Source organism: Chroicocephalus ridibundus, chromosome 7 (genome assembly GCF_963924245.1).
Source record: "Chroicocephalus ridibundus chromosome 7, bChrRid1.1, whole genome shotgun sequence".
NCBI classification, from domain to species: Eukaryota; Metazoa; Chordata; class Aves; order Charadriiformes; family Laridae; genus Chroicocephalus; species Chroicocephalus ridibundus.
The window spans coordinates 26,227,393-26,246,193 of record NC_086290.1 but is presented as its reverse complement, the minus strand read 5'-3'; the positions used below and the strand labels follow the sequence as shown (position 1 = coordinate 26,246,193).

Here is an 18,801-nt window from a genome sequence, read left to right as displayed (position 1 = left end):
TGTAAGATGTATTTCTAGGTGAAATACGTGCAAAGATTGCCCTCTAGAGGACGTTCTGGTTTTCATTTTTTTAACGTATGGGGGAAGTGGGGGGTGACTTTTTTCCTCCTGATCTCATATTCACTTTCGGTTTTCACACTGTGTGTGTTCTAGGAGGATGAAATCCCAGGGGGAAAAAGGTACCAAAATGTCCTGTACTCTGTTGGCCATCACTTGATCTATCTCCATGCATCACATTGTTTTTACTCTGCATCCTGTAGACCAGTAAATAAAAAACAGCACAGAAACTCGAGGAACAGCTGGACTGTATCTACCTATATTACAACCAGACCGATACGCTTAACCTGGTTAATTGCCACCCCATGATTAAGTGGCCAAGAAGTTCACTTAAAGGCCTGCTCCACCACCTTCATTGCTTTCATTCCTGTGTAACTTCCCTGTGTTTGCATTGTAGCAAAAAATTGTTTCTCTTGTTTTGTTATGCTGCCTGTAAACTCGACTCATACCTTGGTTTCCAGCAGTTTTACCCAGCATTTATTGATGGTTTGAAGTTATCAAAGACATAGTGTGGAACAGCTGATGACCACAAATGGGACAAATATATACATGATGGTCACATACAGACATCCATGAGGAAAACAGGTAAGTATAGCAAAATTTTTCTAAAAATACCTTCCAGTTCACGAACATTCACAGTACTATTGAACTTCAGAGAAATATTTTTGGTAAAACAGGCAGAAAAAGTTTACAGTCAACTCAAGCTTACTTTCACAGTCTTACCTGCTGCTCAGTCTGGCTACTGCTACTTGGTACGCATAGGATCACTCGAACTAGCAAGTTCAAGAATCTTTCCTGACCCATCAGTTTCTTCCTGTGGATCTGAACACAGTATCCCAAACTAACTTCTGCTTTCACTGTAGGATCAGGAAGAACAAATTCTGCCAAGCTCTTAATTGCCATATTCATTCTGCAGACTTTACTGTATATGTATTTCTTTTGTTTGCCTATACTTTTTTTACCAGTAGGGGGATAGAACAGTTTACAAAATGAGAAAACTGTATGTATGTAGCCCCATCTTTAGCATCTGAGATGACTCTAGAAACTGACTAAATATAGAAAAGTCATCAAAGCATGATCTTTCTGTGGGGATGCTGTGTCATCTCACATACTGCTACCGCAGCTCTAATGCTCTGTTTCATGTTACATGTTCACTTACAAAGGCTTGCAAAAGTCCTGGGTTTGGTGTCGTTTTGTTGGGGATTTTTTCCTTCCAGTCATACCTTTTATCCTGCTTGATCATGTAGTAAAGCCAGAATCTTCTTTCTTTGGTGTTTGCTCAGTTTGTCCCTTGCCATGGATAATAAAAGTAGTGTCACATACTAATCATTACTTTTAAACAGGATCAGGGAGAAAGAGTTCCTGGCAGGGCAAAAAGCTTGATTAAATTAACTGTATAGTCTGGTAACTTTGGCAAGACAGGTCATGGTTAAAATGTTTTATATGAAGTGAAAAAATTTAAAAGGACTTTTAAGTGTCCTGCTGAGAACATGTATATACTTGTGTACCCCAACCTCTTCCTTTCTAGTTGCCTGATATAAAAAAGAAACAATTCAAGAAACATTAAAAAAAATCCCATATGATGTTAGAGAGCATATCGCAGAATCAATTTGACAATAATCATATTGGTATGTAAATAAGTTAATTTATTTTTCAGTAGCAGGGTGGGGAAAATAGGGAAGTGAAAATTGTGTGGTAATTTGCAGGATACCTAACATTCTTGAATTCTGTGTAATCAGATTTCACAACAAATCAGGGTAAAATTGTATCTGTGATGTGGTTTTAATACAGCTTGAACTCTTAGCCTCATCTTACATTGAAGGAGTAGAAGGTTCATATATGAAACATATCTTAGAATGGTTATCTAGCAGGGGAATATCAACCTTACTTGACTTGCATATCACTTTCCTTTTTATTCAGTGCAATATTAGAAAAGTCCTTCAGCATGGCCATTTTAATTCAGACTGTGAAATTCTGCTACAATTATCTTGACTATAGAAGCTACATGTGCGTACACTAGAACTGATTTCTCCAAATCTTAGTGTTCTTCACCCAGAGATAGGGTGGTTCTGCAATTTAGTCAAGCTATCACATTCTAACTGCATCTGTCAATATCAATCTATCTCTGCTGCCAGCTTCATGCCATGTACAGACAAAGCCACTGTCTCTTAAGAGCCTTTTCAGCATTGCTGCATACCACCAAAAGCTGTTGGGACTGAATATGAATCTCCATCTTTAAAACCATCCATACTAACTGGTACACTGAAAATAGGATGTAATCTATGTAGCCACTTCATTAGGAAAGTTAATCATAAAACTTAATTTTACCACATTCAAATAGTACTTTTAGCTATATATCTTGAGTTCTTCTTCTACACACTGTGAAAAAAGGTTAACCACTTGGTCAGCATCAAGACATCCGTTTTGCAGGATTGATTCCATTTCACTGATCTTTTGCTTCTCCAACTTCTCTATCTCTTTCAGCATCTCTTTACCTTTGCCCTGCAAAAAGAAACACATTTCACTAAAAACTATACAGAGTATGTAGTGTTCAATCTAACAAAATTCTGTTCCACTGTGCTTATTTTAACCTCTTAATAGTTTCTAGGGTGCAAGTTTGCGTTGGTAGGAGTTGGTTTACCAGGAGCTGTATATTTGCCTGTGACTGCTCAAGCATTTTCCCATTATCTGACTAGTGCCGGAGTCCGTGTGGCCTGCTTCTCTGCCAGGCGAGCAGCACCTATAAGTTGTCTGGGGCTAAACCTGGGGGTACAGCAAAGTGCTAGTTGCGGTTTTTAGTGTTTGCAACATATGCCTGCCAGATGCAAGATGATGGGCTTCTGGTGCACTACAGTGTTCTTCACAATCCATCAAAGGGCATTAAGTGGTGTCACATTAACAAAATGTGAGCAAGGAGCTTATATAAGCCACCTGCTCGCATTGAAATCTAATTTAATCAACGTACCTTGATAGTTTCCATAACTACAGCAGCACTTTCATGTTTTTTATAGAGCTCATGTCTTCGATCTGGCTTACTCTGAAAACGTGGTTGCTTCTTAACTGGATCATCATGCCCAAATGTAGGGGAGATAGTTTTTAATAACTGAGTAATATTGGGCACAAAAATGAAAGGCTTGAATACAGACCTAGAAAGAGAAAATAGAACAGATATCCTTTACTGATACGGTTCTGTTAAAATTGTTGAGTCAGTAGATTGCTGTGTTTTCCCCCATTCTTCTAATTCCTTAAGAAAGAGTATTAAAAAAATACAAACGAACAAACCCAAAACCACTCGTAAACGATGTTTAACTCGGTGTCATAGCAGTGTTTCATTAGGTAGGTTGGTAGATGGCATTTATGTACATTATGATCCTCCTACTTTTTGATTGTGTTTTTTCAGAGGGAGAAAAAAAACCCAAAGCAAAAAGGACTATAATCAGACAAATTACATATCTTTTCATTTAGGTATTTGCAACTTTTTATCCTAATTACTTGCTGCTACATCACCTCGCAGGATCGGGAGTTCCAGTGAAGTAGTGAATACAGGGGAGATTGGGCTGTTGAGGCAATACAGACACCATGCTTCCAGTTGTCATAAATCCACCTTCCATATTAATGCCACTCTCCTTGTCACGAAGAATTTCCATCATTATTTCAGAAGTGATAGATCCTATTTGAGATACAATACAATTATTTGCACGCAGCGCTAATTATAATACCTACTAAATGGCATGTTCTCTACAACTGGGTGCTTTTCCTTTAATAGGCAATGCCAATTTTAGTTTGTCCATGTTGGCAGAAAAAAAAAATCATCCTAACAGCATGCCTTAATACGTAACACACTTAAAAATATTATTGCTTTCCCCAAAGTATTTATTTCAAAGAGTATGTGATAATGAGCTGTAACATTTATGACTTAGAAAACGGGGAGGATGACAACACATGATGCTTTCCAGAAAGGTAAAATACATATGGCTAGCAAATGGTCGTTCACACAGTAACTTTTCAGATGAAAATTAGTAGCATGGATTAAAGGCTGAACTTTGTGAGCACTGTGTGGAAGTTAAGATAAATCACTATAATAGTTATTGGTATTTGTACACAGCTAATACCACTAGGTTGCTTCGGAAATGTAAAAATAACAACAACTGTGCGTGGATTTAGTGTGTAACTTTGAAAATAAAATGCCAAGACTGTCACTTTTTTTTTTTTTAAGAATCTAACCTTCCAAGCACTTAGGCTTCAAGTTGACAATTGAAAGGATGCACTGGCGTTAACAACTTGTCCTATACTAAGAATCAACAGAAACTACAATAGTACATCTGTTTGTAAAGAAGTCTTAATCAACTACCTATGTGGGGTACAGTGCCAAATGTCTCTGTGAAAATAACTCTTTCTTCTCACTTAGATGAAACAAACCCCCTTCTACATATGCCTCTGCATCTACTGTTCAAATGATCTTGCTGTTCATGTAGTGTACACTGAAGCTTAAGTACTGGCATGGTACCACTAGGCAATCCAGTATTCTAACAGGCAGCACTTGCTGTGGTTTTCTTTTCAAATTTGGTATAGCACTTAAACATATGCCCATGGCAGAAAAACATTAGTTCATTCAATTTTTTTTTTACTTGAAGGTATCTTTTACCATTTAATCTTTTAGTGTTTCCCTCACTGAAGTTCTAGCTGCATAAAGAACCTTTTTTTTTTTTTAAATGGCCTTGCTGTTTCCTCTTAAAATAATCACTCTGCTGCTAATTCAGATGTCTCCAATATTATTTTTTATACACAATTCAAATTGCATGTAGACAGGCGTGCAGCGCTACATTTCAGCAAGGAAACACTCTTAAATGTTCCCACGGGTGCCTGGGAAAGTTAGAGAGTTCAAGACATCAGCAGGCTAGATGAATAAAGAAAAGAAGCTACAGTCAGTTTGTCAACTGCAAGTTGGCAACCTGTCCAGCAGGAAAGAAGGCATTGCATATTTTCCACTAGACTTTTTCATTATTTTGTATTCCTGAAATACATTCCCTGTTTTTTGAAATATAAATAATGTTTATCTTCACATGGTAGGCAGCCTGGAAAAAAAACTGTAACGCCACTGAGTGAAAAAGGTGGGAAGGGTAGATTAAAAAACCCAGTGATTTTACTGATGCTGTAAACCAAATAGCTTTTAGTTAGGGCACCTATTTAAAGTAAGTGTAGATAAACTGAAACCATATGAGGCTGATATAACCTGAACACCTAGTGTGATTTTTAAAATGGCTCAGGTAAATGCCTGCAAATGGGGATTTAGAATGAAAACACTCATAGAATCTCGGCATTGTTATAGTACAAGTAAATACAGGTATTACGAAAATGCTTTCGGTATTCAGAACCTGCAATTCACAAAATGAATGCAGGATTTACATGATCGCTAGAGCAGGATAGCAAGAGGTAATTCATTCTGACGCATTAACTAAATGCCAAACCTGGTCTGGCAGAGCTCAGCCAAATAAATAAAAAAAAATACAGGGCTGCAATGTAATTTTGGTTCAGATTAATTACTTCAAATGAGCAAGTGAATACAGATGCAGCAAAAACCTGCCAGGTGGATGCAGTTAGAAGAGAAGTAATAGCTTCTTTCTATAGAGGTCTGAAAAATAAGTGAACAAGTTAGTGATTGGGAGCACCTGCTTAGAGTACAGAAAGTTATTTTGTTCTGCTCTCGGTGTGTTTTATTAGACTACACAAGGTTAGACCAGCAGTTATAGTGAAACTACGAAGATTTAAAAACAAATCTCAAAAAATAAATGCAAGATAAGTATCTGAATGCTGTGCTGTTGTCTTAGGTCTACATGGAGGGTACTAGAGTGAAGTTGTTCATAAGGTTCTGTCTGTGGCTGCAAACCACTGGGAGTCTGTTTTAGCCTCTGGTTTGGAGTTTGTTTTTTTCTTAGAAGTACAGTAATAATATACAGCCTACCAAAATGTTTCAGAGCTAGGTCTTATGGAGTATTTAGTGATATGATCATAACATGACCTCTCGGTGTTGTTACTGTAGCTCTGTGTGATTGATATTTGACCCTTGTTTTAATTTTTCCTTATCAACAAATTGGCAAAAATGGATAGAAGAGTTCAAGTTCAGCATTTCTCCTTCAGGCAAAAAGTTATTCTAGTAGATTCTGGTGCACCAAATCATGTGAATGACTGCCTGCATCAGATTTCTAATAATTTATGATTTAAATTAACGCAGCTCACTAAATGCTTTCCATATCTTAAAATATAAAAAATGATACCTTTATGTTTGTTCAGAAGTTTATAGCCTTCACAATATCGGCCTCTTGTTGTGGTCATTCTGGCAGTATTTACATAAGAATATGTGGCAGCAAAATCAAATTCCTTTTTCCCATCCCACCAGCCCTTGCTTTTGGCATATTCCTTCAGTTCTGGGTGTTCTCTGTCAATCTTGGTTGTGATAGAGAGCTGGTTGGAAATATTCCGTACGCCACCTGTTTGTAAGGTGAGGAAAGAATCATTTTAATGCCTGGAATGCTTTTTCTTGGTATTTTGTTTAGAATTAGCTTGCTAAAGCAAATTATGCACTGAAGAGTTTCCTACAAGATCTGTGAGTCCTGTGGTTTAGTTTTGGTTCTCTCTCACTGGCTATATGTATCCTTCTGATTGAAATTCCACTGCCACTCAGTTCTGACTCATTCACTTCTATTGCCAACATCACATTTCAGGTTCTGCCCTGATTATTCCTATATTTACATTCTCCCTCTTAGACCTCCAAAGACATAGCTTGTCCTTTTAAGTCCACTGCAAGAATCAGCCACTTCAGGGCCCAATACACGCATCCTGTCAGTACTACCCTGCCACCAAATGAAATTGCCGTCGACTGCCACTATCATTAAGACCATACATACTGCTGTCATTCTCACACTGACCTTCTTGCAGTCCTCTGTTTTACAAGTGCAGAAGTGGTCATCTCTGAGTCTGAAAAGGCCCCCTGTGACTCAGCTCCTCTGTGAAACTGCTAGCCACTGCACACTGATGCCCTAGGAAGCAACTCCTGTACATATCTAGCGGCCAGTTTGATGCCTTAATGAAATGGTAAAAGAAAAGTGGAAAACTGCTAATTTTCATTGCAATTTGAAATGTTTAAAACAAAGAGCATCATCCATACCTTCTACTTTTTCTGCTGCCCAGTATTTTCCTGATGTTTCCAGCACCCATGCTTCCTTTCGGTCGGCTATCAGAAAACTGTTATGGTATGTAAATGCCATCTGACTCTCCATACAGTTTCCTCCCTGTCCATATTTTTCTAGCAAATCAACTATGACAGTAACAGCCTTTTCAGCTGTGTCCGCTCTCTCGAGTCCCAGCCTAAAACAAAAGGAAGATGTTGACTTTGGAATTGTAAGCTTTACACACATACATTCAGCCTGGCTATTCAAATTGAATTGGGAGTGCTATTTCTGTACCTGATGCTGGTATGATCTGGTAAGAGAAAGGAGCAAGTCACTTAAAGGGCTTGTCTGAAGGGGGCCCTCTGTGTCCTTGACACAGGGAAAAACAACCAAATGGAAATACAGAAAGACAGGGAGAGGGCTCCTAGGAAAGGTCTGCGAGTTCCCGTGTGGGCACAGGACTGGGAGGAAACACTACCAAGAACTGACTGCCTTCCGTAAGTTAATGAGTTACACTGACACCCAGCAGGGCAGGCACAAGAAGGTGTTGTCATTTATGTGGAGATGTGCAGCTAAAGCTGAAACTTCAAAATAAGTGTGTGAAAGATGGCGGAAACAGGCAGTGAGAACAGACCCTAGGAAAAGGCCCAAACGCTAGGAGAGGGAAAGGTCTGATGATTTCCTCGACAGATTCTGTTCTAGCCCCTGATACCTCTCATGGGCAGAGATCTAATGCCTGTGCCAAGAAATACTTATTTTTAACCACGGCTAGAATAGCAGAAGAGACGGACGCGTCTTCCGAAGAGTGAAAGCGCCTATTTCCCACACACGCACCCCCGGCCTATTATAACTCAAAGCAGCTCCTTCAAAACCCAACTGCGAAGTCAGTACCGCCTACCGGGACGGCCCGTGCAAACCTGACGAGGTCCATGCCGAGGAGGGCCTCCTCGCCGCCCGCCTCCTCCCTGCCCCACACCGCTTCGTTCCCGATGCAGAGGCCGTGCTCGTTGGCGCCCATCTCGGCGCCCCACAGCCAGGCGGGCCGGCTCAGCACCACGCCGTGCGTCCTCTCCGCCTGGTCGATCCTCACGTAGGTACACTGCAAGAAGCCGGCCCGCGCAACACAATTACCATCTTCCCCCCGCCTCGGCTCAAAAATACACAGAAAATAGGGCGAAAGGGTGTTTTTTTTTTTAACTCGCCTCCAGCGCCGCGCCCGGCGGGTGGACGGCGGCCGGGAAATACACCACCTCCTGCACCTCATCCGCCGGCCGGTCCGAGTTCTTCCCGAAGACGACGCGACCCCCCGCCGTGGCGGGCGGCAGCGCCACGAAGGTGTCACAGGAGCTGGGGGGCGGCCGGGGGGACATTCTGGTGGCGGCTGCGGCTCCTCCGGGCCCGGTGGCGGCGGGGCAGGGCGGGGCTGAGCGGCGGCGGTGCCTCGCCCCGCAGGAAGGCCCGCCCGCCGACCCGGAAGGCCCGGCGGAGGCGGCCGGCTGAAGGACCCGGTCGGTGAGGGGAGCGCAGCAGCTCCCTCCTCGCCGCCGCCATGGGGAAGTCGTTCGCCAACTTCATGTGCAAGAAGGATTTTCACCCCGCCTCCAAGTCCAACATCAAAAAGGTGAGGGGGGGGCCGGCGGCGGGAGCCGTTGATCGGGGCTGAGGCGCCGCAGCCCCTCAGACGCCCACCCGGCCGGCCGGTCGGTCAGGGCGCGTCCGCCGCGCACCGGGGGAGCCCGGGGCTGGGACGGGGCCTAGTGACAACCCGGGGAGGGGGGAAGGTGTCGGGCTCCCGGCACCGCAGCGGCGTGCGTAAGGGCATGTCCGCCGTCCTGTGGGGCGGCCGGGGCCGGGGCAAGCCGGGGGGGACGCAGGAAAAAGGTTAAGAAATAGTTGGAGCTTCAGGTTTGATAGGTGTGTGTAACTGTTGCCTTTTCCTGGCTTCAGCTTTTTCAACACCTGGTTCTCTGGATAAACGGGCACCCTATGGTGTCCAGGAAAGCCCCCACCTGTCGTGGTGTGATTTCCCGATATCTCACACCTGCCTTGGTCTGGCTCCAGGTCTTCCTTCCCCATGCCAGCAGCTCCCGAGAGAACCCGGGGCTTGGGGTCTGGCGGGACTTGGGTGAGGAAGAGTGGTGGCGGGGAGGACAGTGGCACACCCAGGGTGTTTTCTGAGACCGCGCCTCCCTTTGCATTACTAAACTTTCCCCTGTCTTTTCAGTTCTTAAACGTTGTTGGACTTCTAGCTTATCAAAATTACTGCTTGTGTGAAGTTCATTTGTTGACATAATCTATGAAAATCATAGAATGGTTTGGGTTGGAAGGGGTCTTAAAGATCATCTAGTTCCACCCCCCCCGCCCTGGGCAGGGACACCTCCCGCTACACCAGGCTGCTCAAAGCCCCGTCCAGTCTGGCCTTGAACACCTCCAGGGATGGGGCAGCCACAGCTTCCCTGGGCAGCCTCTTCCAGTGCCTCACCACCCTCACTGTAAAGAATTTCTTCTAATATCTAATCAAAATCTCCCCTCTTTCAGTTTAAAACCATTACCCATCATCCTATTGCTCCACTCCCCAATAAAGAGTCCCTCCCCATCTTTCCTGTAGTTCCCCTGCAGGTACTGGAAGGTCTCTCTAAGGTCTCCCCGGAGCCTTCTCTTCTCCAGGCTGAACAACCCCAACTCTCTCAGCCTGTCCTCACAGCAGAGGTGCTCCAGCCCTCTGAGCATCTTCATGGCCCTCTGCTGGACCCATTCCAAGAGGTCCATGTCCTTCTTGTGTTGGGGGCCCCAGAGCTAGATGCAGTACTCCAGGTGGTCTCTCAGCAGAGCAGAGTAGAGGGGCAGAATCACCTCCCTTGACCTGCTGGCCGTACTTCATATGCTATATCTTACATGCTTAGAATGGGAATTTTCCCTTGTTAAGTATTTTCAATAGATTAAGCCAGTTAAGTATTTTTACATTTTGCGGTAGGTTTTATGTTTGTTTAAAGTAGAAACTTACTTGTTTTAACCAGGTATGGATGGCGGAGCAGAAAATATCATATGATAAGAAGAAACAAGAAGAATTAATGCAACAGTATCTTAAAGAACAGGAATCCTATGATAATAGGTGAGAATTGGCGTAAGATCCCATATTTGCTGTCTCTTATTCTCATGGCAGTGAAGGATGTCTCATTGTGAGTTATTTGAAATGTTGTCTCCCACTGACCGTAGTAGTAGGAGCGCACAGTGACTCATACGTTGATGTCTGATTAAGCAGGGGTCACAATAACTTCTTTAAAATGGCTTGTGTGTGTCACATAATTAATTTCAAAATATGTTATGTTGCACAGAACAGCAGGTAACCTTCTATAGCAATGTATCTGAATCACACAGAAATCTGTCCTCCATAATTCTGTGGACACAGAGTTATGTTTCAGTGTTGACTGAAATGTGTGATTTTTCATACACAATGGAGCACGCAAAAGTATTGACTGGTCTCTCAGGTTTTTTGACATTCAACTTCCGGTATTCAAATTAACGAATGAAAAAAATGCCAGTTATTATCACAATTTCCTGCCGCATATTTCTTTTTTTTTTTTCTTTTTAATAAGTAATACCAAAGTCAATGTTTTGTATGTAACACTCCAAACTCTGTCCTTTTTATTTAGGTTGCTTATGGGTGATGAGCGTGTGAAGAATGGTCTTAATTTCATGTATGAGGCCCCACCTGGAGCAAAGAAAGGTATTCTGTTTTCCTGATCATGAGCAGACAGTCAGGCAAAGCTGAAAACCCTCTGAAGAAATAAGCATAGTGTCTTTTATTTTAAAATAATGTGTGGTAATGCTAGAAGTACCTGGTGGATAGAAGCTAGAATAGTGAGGTAATGCTAGAAGGTATGACTTTTAGTTCTTCCTGTGCAAATATGCAGAGATTTATAGTATGTAATAATTTTGATCTCACACTATTTTAATTTCTTTCAAACTGAGAATGGTTAGGGTTGTTTGTTTGGGGTTTTTTTTAAACAATAGTTCGATGTGAAGGGAAAAACAGATAAAAGTTACTAAGTACCTGGTGGATACTCATATCAGAACTTAATTTTAGCAAAATCTGAATGTAGGTGCAGAACTAAGAAAACGTATGTCCTTTAAAAGAAAATGTGTTCCCTTTAAAATGCATCTTTCCCATATGCACGAAAACCCTTGGAAATAGTTGGATGGGCTCATTCTTGTAGAGCAAATTTTGCAATTATTTAACTTTAAAAGCTTTTAAAGTAATCTCTTAAGCTTAGAGCAAATGAAATTTTAAACTAGTGATTTTTGCTAAAAAATCCTTTTTTTTTTTTAAGCTTTTGAAATTAAGTATTGTTGCTACTTCTGCAAAAAAAGTTTAAAGTTTTTTGTGTTTGTATATCAAGTCAATGTAGTTTAAAAGATGGTTCGGGTTTTACAGGATTTGTAACTATGTACTAGAGGCTGATTATTTATATGTGCACTCTATTTAAATAAAGCTACTTTCTGAGTATTCGCAGTGTTGTATCAGTATATAGCATAAAATGTTTTGTCTCCAGCTTAGACAACAGCTGCATTTTACATGTATAATTAATGTATCATTTCTTTTCTTTCCATGGTTTCTGAAAATTCAAAGAGGAGACTAAAGAGGTATTTCATTACATCATTTCTTTATGTTTTCTTCCTACTTAAAATGTATTAAAAAAAAATTTCAAACTTGCCACGTTTTCTGTTTTATAGCAAGAAGGAGAGACTGAGTACAAATTCGAATGGCAAAAAGTCGCCCCTCGAGAAAAGTAAGATGTCTGGATTTTATCCAAATAAAATATTTTTTTCTACTTACTTCTTTCAAATCTTTTCTTTTTTTTTTTCCCCTTTTTTTTTTCCTGTTTTATTTTTGAGCAGATCACTGGTGTAATCCTGTCATGTCCTGGGAGTTAATTAGTAAAACTTGTAAACTGGAACTATTTCCTTGACCAGCTTAGTTTTTGTTTCAATTTTACATCCATATTTAAAACACTGTTAAAACTAATGTTTACCAGAAGTATAACTCTGAAATGGATGCACACTTAACAATAAAAGGTAGTTTTATATTATTATGGTTTTTAGGAAAATAGTGAATTGAGTATTTGTTTTCTTTTGTGTTTGTGTAACAGATATGCTAAGGATGATATGAATATCAGAGATCAGCCGTTTGGTATCCAGGCAAGTTACATAAATTTCACTCTGTGGATGTCTTGGGTATATTTCAAATATTATCTAACTGCAGAACATTCACATGGACTCTCTTAATTTTATCATCTGTTTCTCAGTGAGTTTAAAAGCTTCTCTTATGCCTAATAACATAGACATTTCTGTAAATGGTAAGCTGTATTGTTAACTAAATTAGGTCAATTTTTTTTTTCCTTTTAGGTGCGGAATGTGAGATGTATTAAATGCCACAAGTGGGGACATGTGAATACTGATCGAGAATGTCCCTTGTTTGGCCTTTCTGGAATTAATGCGAGTTCAGTCTCCAGTGATGGTTCAGGTAGGCAGAGAATATCTCTTAAAGGTGCTGGTTAATATTTTTGGGGAGCTCATCACATTCAATTTTAGAAGGTCTGAGTTTATCATATTTCAAAGAGTTGATGAAACAGGGAAAAAAGCTTCTGTATTCCAAATGTAGGACCCACAATTTCAATTAATTATTTCAAATTACAGGGACCTAATTTTTTAATTATTAATGAAAATTCCGTTGTGACTGTTGCTTTGATTCTGTCTGTGGCAAAAATGCAGAAGCTGCAGTGACACATCAGAATAACAATATTTGTGTCACAAAAAAAAATAATTAACATAATAGATTGTTAAAGACTGTACCAGTTCAGATTCAGGCAAACTGCTTGGAAAAGCTGGAATATATCAGTATATCCAAGTTAATCACTTGGAAAAAAGGAGAGGTTTGGGTTTTTCAAATATCTGTAATTGTGCTTCTGTAAGTGGATAAGCAATTGAAACCTAGATTTCCAAATGCCTGGTTTTCTTTCAGCTGGCTTCTTGCTGCTTCTCCAAGTACAATTATTTTCCTCTGTTAGCTTTCCTGTTACTTGAAGTCACACAGCATTTAGTGTTAGATGAGGTTTGAAGAAGTGGACATAAACATTCAAATTGAATAACTTTTTGCCTACTATACTTTGTTTTCTGTAAGTTGACCCAAGTTCGTAACGCTTAAGATTCTTGAAATTCTGGCATGTTAAAGAGGCGCCTGGTAATGTGGGTGAGTCTTCAGACTTGCCATACTGCGCTTTAAGGTCAAGTGCCATGTTGTGTATTCAGTTTTGCAGGGATACTATTAAAATTGCGTACTTGATAACATCCAGTTTTCTTCTGTCTTTCCTCAGGTTATCTATTTTATGTAGTAGCTCTTAGTTTTATTACATATTTAGCCTACCAACAACTTTCCTTTTCAGAATTAGATCACTTAGATATGTCATTTCTTTGAAATGAGGCCTGGAAGTTAAAGAAAATAGTGCCTCTTACATTCTGCTGCTTTTAGGCACTGTCTGATGGTTATACCATTGTATTAGCCATCCTGTAGTTGACATTCTCAGCCTTTCTATTCAGTAGGTTAAAACATTAAATAATTTCCTTGCCTCTTTCTTATCTTAGGAGAAATAGTGCTTGAGCGTTTGGTAGTAGTAGAATTATATTGTGCAGCTTTTACGTGTCAGGTAGGCTTTTGTGCTGAAGAACTTGCTTCCACATGCCCCCGCCCCTGTTCAAATGATGTGAGTAAATTTTAGGGGTGTTTGGCTGGGAACACGGAAAGTATTTGTACATGCTTGCACAAACTTGAAAATGGACTCCTTATTATTCGTAACAGTGTAATACGGACACTTTGCAGTGTCAATATAAGACTGCTTGTTTCAAACCTAACTGAGCTAACTATGTAGGTGTAGGCAATGTTTGACTGCTGTGGGTGTTTCCTAGTCAGAGAGATGTTCTCCGGGTAGCTTTCCAAATGATCTTTATAAGCCTAAAGAGAGAGATTTAGCACATGCTGTGAATTTTGCATGAAGGAAAGTGCTGTAAAACTACTTAGATGTTCTCAGACCGTGCCAATGCCCTCTCATTTTCAACTCTGGAATTTAGAAGACAGCATGCTATGCTGAGCATAGACTTTCTTATAGGTTGAGGAAGGATTTCAGGGAGTAGGGGTGCGTGACAGATCAGGTTTGTATATATAATTTGTATGACACTGTTCTTGGAATTGAATAGTCAGCTATAATGATATTGCTACTTTTTCTTTCAGGGAAACTATATGTAAAAACACTGTAGGTGAAGTTTAAAACAGTTTAAAGTTCTTGATTTAATAGCAGATACAAAGCTTACAGGAAGTGGTAATATCATTAATTAGATCATCGAATAAAAGGTTGTCTGCTTTTTCTAACCTCAGGAATACAATCCTTTCATCAACTTTTCTAAAACTTCATCTGATTTAATAACAAGCTACGTTACACTCCACTGACGACTTCTGGAAATTCCATATATGTAAATGAAGTGCTACAGTTAAGTGAGAACACAAGTTATTGAATTCACTGATTCTCTTAAGGCTCATAATTCATCTGCGTGGCGTGTTAAGGCTTACATCACACATTAAAAAAAAAAAAAAAGGCAAGACAAGACAAAAACACCACAACTGATTTGCTTTAGCTAAACACTGACACCAGTCATCCTGTGTTGTCTGGGATGGGAGTAAGTAATTATCTTTGTACCGCTGAGAGTTCTACCCAGTTATTACAGTGCTGCAGATCTGCAGTTAGCTCTGTAAAATTAACCTACACATGCTGAATCTGTGTCCACCTCAAAGAGCCTTCTTCTGTTGCTCTGTACAACACACCTCCTCAAGCTCTGCTTCTTCACACTTCTCTTTATCAGTAATTGCATGCACTCCTAAGCTGCTTTTATGTCTCTAGACAAATTTCGTAATTATTTTCTGATTATATTATAGTACTGCAAAAATATCTGCTGCCACACTGTTCTTATTTAGATTGGCTAGAACTGCAGAAAATACTGCTTTGTAAGGATCAGAGTTTTTTTATGAGATCATCTTTTTATGAAACCGTTCTATGGTTCATGAACTTGATTATTAGGTTTTAAAAAAATTCACAAAGCACTTGCATTGCTTCCCACACACACCCCTCCATGTATCACAAGTAAGTGTCTCCTCATGCTTAGAAAATGCATAAAAAAACATGTAAATAGTCCAGAGTTTTCATTTATTGTGATTATCAGCAACAAAAAAAAATAATACAGACCCACTTGACTTCCAAGGTCTGAACTCGAAAGTACAATTTTCAGAAGCTGTCTGTTTCTAGAATGTAGAAGAAAACATGCGCCTCTGAAGAGAACAATGAATAGTGATTTCAAGGGCAGGGAATGATTGCTTATAGTGTATAGCAAGTCTGGAGTGTGTATTTAATTTATTAAGCTTTTTTTTAATAGCTAAACGTGTAAAAACACATTTGCAACCAGCTCTTCAGAAAGATTTGAAAAATGTTGGGCTAAATTATTAATTAAAAATTAATGAGATCAAATAATACTTTTAAAGGTCAGGAAGTAATTCCATATGTGGAAAGTCATCCCTGAAAGCTTGTTCCTAGCTTGTGTGTCAGGAAATTGAAATATAAATATTGTCCCATAAATTTAAGGATACATCTGAGAAATACAGATACAATAAGGAATAAAGGTGAAACCACAATAAAATTTCAGTGCAATAGAGAATATACCAGGGCTCCAATTAGTTTATGAAACTAATGGTATTAGGAGGACCAAATTTGCGCTATAAATCACTGAAACTTTTTTTTTAAAGAGCAAATCTTTGGAATTTTTGGGTAAAGTCTTTGAAAAGAGCTCTATTGCTTTGAAGTTATTTGCTTGGTAGCACTTTATTTCCTCTGATTTATAGTCTTTTCATCCTAATAAAAGATGATCTCATATCCTTTTCTTGCAAACTGAACTGAATAATATTTTTTTTGTCTAGGCAGTGCATGGTAGTTACGCTACCTACATTTCAGTTAGGATTTTTCAAACTTTGAAAATACTCTCCCTTGTTAGAGCACACCATGCCTCAGCACAGTGTTGGAAGACACTAATCCGTGTGCTGTAGAGCGTCCTGGCTGGTAATGAATCTCTGAGCAATCAGTGCTTGGGAACCCTCAGCCTCCTGGTTGTGAATCTGATATTCTAAGGATGTTGGCATCACTAATTTCTGCAGAATTAGTTTTTAAGAAATGGTCCGGTTCCCTGCAGGAGACTTTTAACAGGCCTTGTTCTTCTGAACCTTGTTGTTCTTCTGCTTTAGAGAAGCACGCTTAACACACAGGGAAATAGATGACTTTGTTTTGGTCACTGCTGTCTTTATGCATTTACTCAAATGTGTTTCTGTCCACAGAACAGTAATGGTAGAAGCTTTGGGTGCTCTGCTGTAAAGGACTGAAACATTTTGCGCATACAAGTTGAGGAACCACAGGAGAAGTTTATTTTATATTAATTTGACTCATGGCTGAATTCCATCACTTAATAACTTTGAAGTCTTTAAAAATCCCTAGTGTAGAAGGGTAACTGCTTTCAGGAACATTACTGAACAGAGTGAATTAACCTGGAAAGGAAACAGAGTGGTTTAGCCCAGGCGGGCATCTCAGCCCGACACAGCACTTGCTCACTCCCCACCAGTGCGATGGGGGAGAGAATCAGAAGGGTGAAAGTGAGAAAAGTCGTGGGTTAAAACAGTTAAATAAGTAAAGCAAAAGCTGCACGTGCAAGCAAAGCAAAACAAGGAATTCATTCACTGCTTCCCATGGGCAGGCAGGTGTTCAGCCATCCCCAGGGCAACAGGGCTCCATCACATGTAAGGGTTACTTGGGAAGACAAACACCATAACTCCGAACATCCTCCCCTTCCTCCTTCTTCCTCCTCAGCTTTATACACTGAGCATGATGCCATATGGTCTGGGATATCCCTTTGGTCAGTTGGGGTCAGCTGTCCCAGCTGTGTCCACTCCCAGCTTCTCGTGCACCCCCAGCCCACGCGGTGGTGGGGTGGGGAGCAGAAAATGCCTTGATGTTGTGCAAGCACTGCGCAGCAATAGCTAAAATATCCCTGTGTTATCAACACTGTTTTGGTCATAAACCCAAAACATACCCCCCATAGAAGCTGCTGTGAAGAAAATTAACTCTATCCCAACCAAAACCAGTACGAATAGTGGTAGCCACAGTATTGCTAACAAATCTTTATGCATGTGTAAAGGATTGGCATTTACCTAATTTGAAGGACATTTTCGTCTTTCTCCTTGGTCAAAAGCAAAAGGTTTTGACAGAAAAAGAGGGTAAAAAATTGTTCTATTAGGATAACAGAATTATTGAGTTAAAAACAAGAGCATCCTTTCCCCATCCTTCCCTTTCTTCCTACAAAAACCGGACCTTCAAAGGTCTTAGTTGAACGGTGACTTCAATTTAATAAAAGCCGTGGGGATAATGTGGGTTTTTTTTTAAATGCCCAAGTCAGTGACTTTCAGTAGCGTTTAGACTCCTTACTTGAATGAAAAAAAAAAAAAAAGTTTAAGTAACGCAGATGCAGTTTTATCCAAACGAGTAGGTCACGTTTTCAAGAGAAATAGCACGTGAACAGAACAGTGAATTAGTACTTCATCTCGTGTTCTACCAAAAAGCAAAGGTGTTGCATTTCAGCATTTTTTGATATTTTGTTGGCAGAAATTTTCCGGAGTAGTCAGCTATTAGAAGGTGCTTAAAAAAAAAAAAAAGGCAATCCTGCTTTATTCTTCAGATGTTTGAGAACTGCACGCTTGACTTTTAATTGTCATTGTTTACTTTGACACTATATAAATGATGTCTCTCAGCACACAAAGAAAATATTCAAGATCACTTGATACAAGTTAAGTATCTCTTTTCTTCTAATTTTTTTCCTCCTTCAGAAAGAGAGCAAAACCAAATGTCTTATTTGGGCTCAGACTATTTTTTCAGCCTCAGAGGAAATGTTTGAATTAAAATGAAACTCCTATGTCTGATTTAGTTGCATTATCTAAAGTTCTTGTTCTGTTTCTCTATGAGGAAAAAGAAGAGCTATTGATTGCCTATGTACAATTTTTTTCACACCGTAAAATAACCACCAATATAGGGTTTTTTTCTTTCCTATAAATTCTATAAGCTGTGATTCTCTTATTTCAGCAGAAGGATACTGGTCTTTGAATCTTATATGAAGACTGTATTGTAATCTTCCTCTTTGCACCTAAACTGATTGATTGACAATTGCTGATTTGGATTCAGTGTTGGATATCTTGTATGCAAAGACCAGTCATGGACTTCAGCTTGTTCCGGTGGAACTGCTGCAGCACGAAAGCGTGTCTGTGGCACAGAACTGTGTTCTGTGAGAAAAGACCACTGTCTTTCAAGATCTGACACGCACTGCAGCGATCCGGCAAACAAAAATAATTACAATCAGTACCTTAACTTAGGCATGGTGGCTTGGTTATTTTACTTCTGGGACCGTTTTGCTAATCTAGCTGGTAATTCACACAAAAAAA

At 40.0% G+C, this 18,801-nt stretch overlaps 2 protein-coding genes across 2 annotated transcripts in view; one reads left to right on the top strand and one right to left on the bottom strand.

Annotated features, from left to right (window-relative positions):
* Positions 1 to 511: 511 nt before the first annotated feature.
* Positions 512 to 8,667, bottom strand: SCRN3 (secernin 3). Its single transcript, XM_063342155.1, has 7 exons — positions 8,429 to 8,667; positions 8,144 to 8,325; positions 7,223 to 7,422; positions 6,333 to 6,545; positions 3,565 to 3,727; positions 3,023 to 3,203; positions 512 to 2,559 (listed from the first exon to the last, which is right to left on the bottom strand). Exons 1-7 carry the CDS (start codon positions 8,594 to 8,596, stop codon positions 2,404 to 2,406), a joined length of 1,263 nt encoding a protein of 420 aa, XP_063198225.1. The 5' UTR covers positions 8,597 to 8,667; the 3' UTR covers positions 512 to 2,403.
* The window catches only part of CIR1 (corepressor interacting with RBPJ, CIR1), a 24,866-nt gene continuing 14,730 nt past the window's right edge, over positions 8,666 to 18,801 (top strand). Inside the window, exons 1-7 of the mRNA XM_063342153.1 lie at positions 8,666 to 8,847; positions 10,244 to 10,338; positions 10,880 to 10,953; positions 11,857 to 11,870; positions 11,961 to 12,016; positions 12,377 to 12,425; positions 12,633 to 12,750. Coding sequence (XP_063198223.1) covers positions 8,776 to 8,847; positions 10,244 to 10,338; positions 10,880 to 10,953; positions 11,857 to 11,870; positions 11,961 to 12,016; positions 12,377 to 12,425; positions 12,633 to 12,750 — 478 coding nt within the window. The 5' untranslated portion in view covers positions 8,666 to 8,775. The remainder of the gene's footprint in view (positions 8,848 to 10,243; positions 10,339 to 10,879; positions 10,954 to 11,856; positions 11,871 to 11,960; positions 12,017 to 12,376; positions 12,426 to 12,632; positions 12,751 to 18,801) is intronic.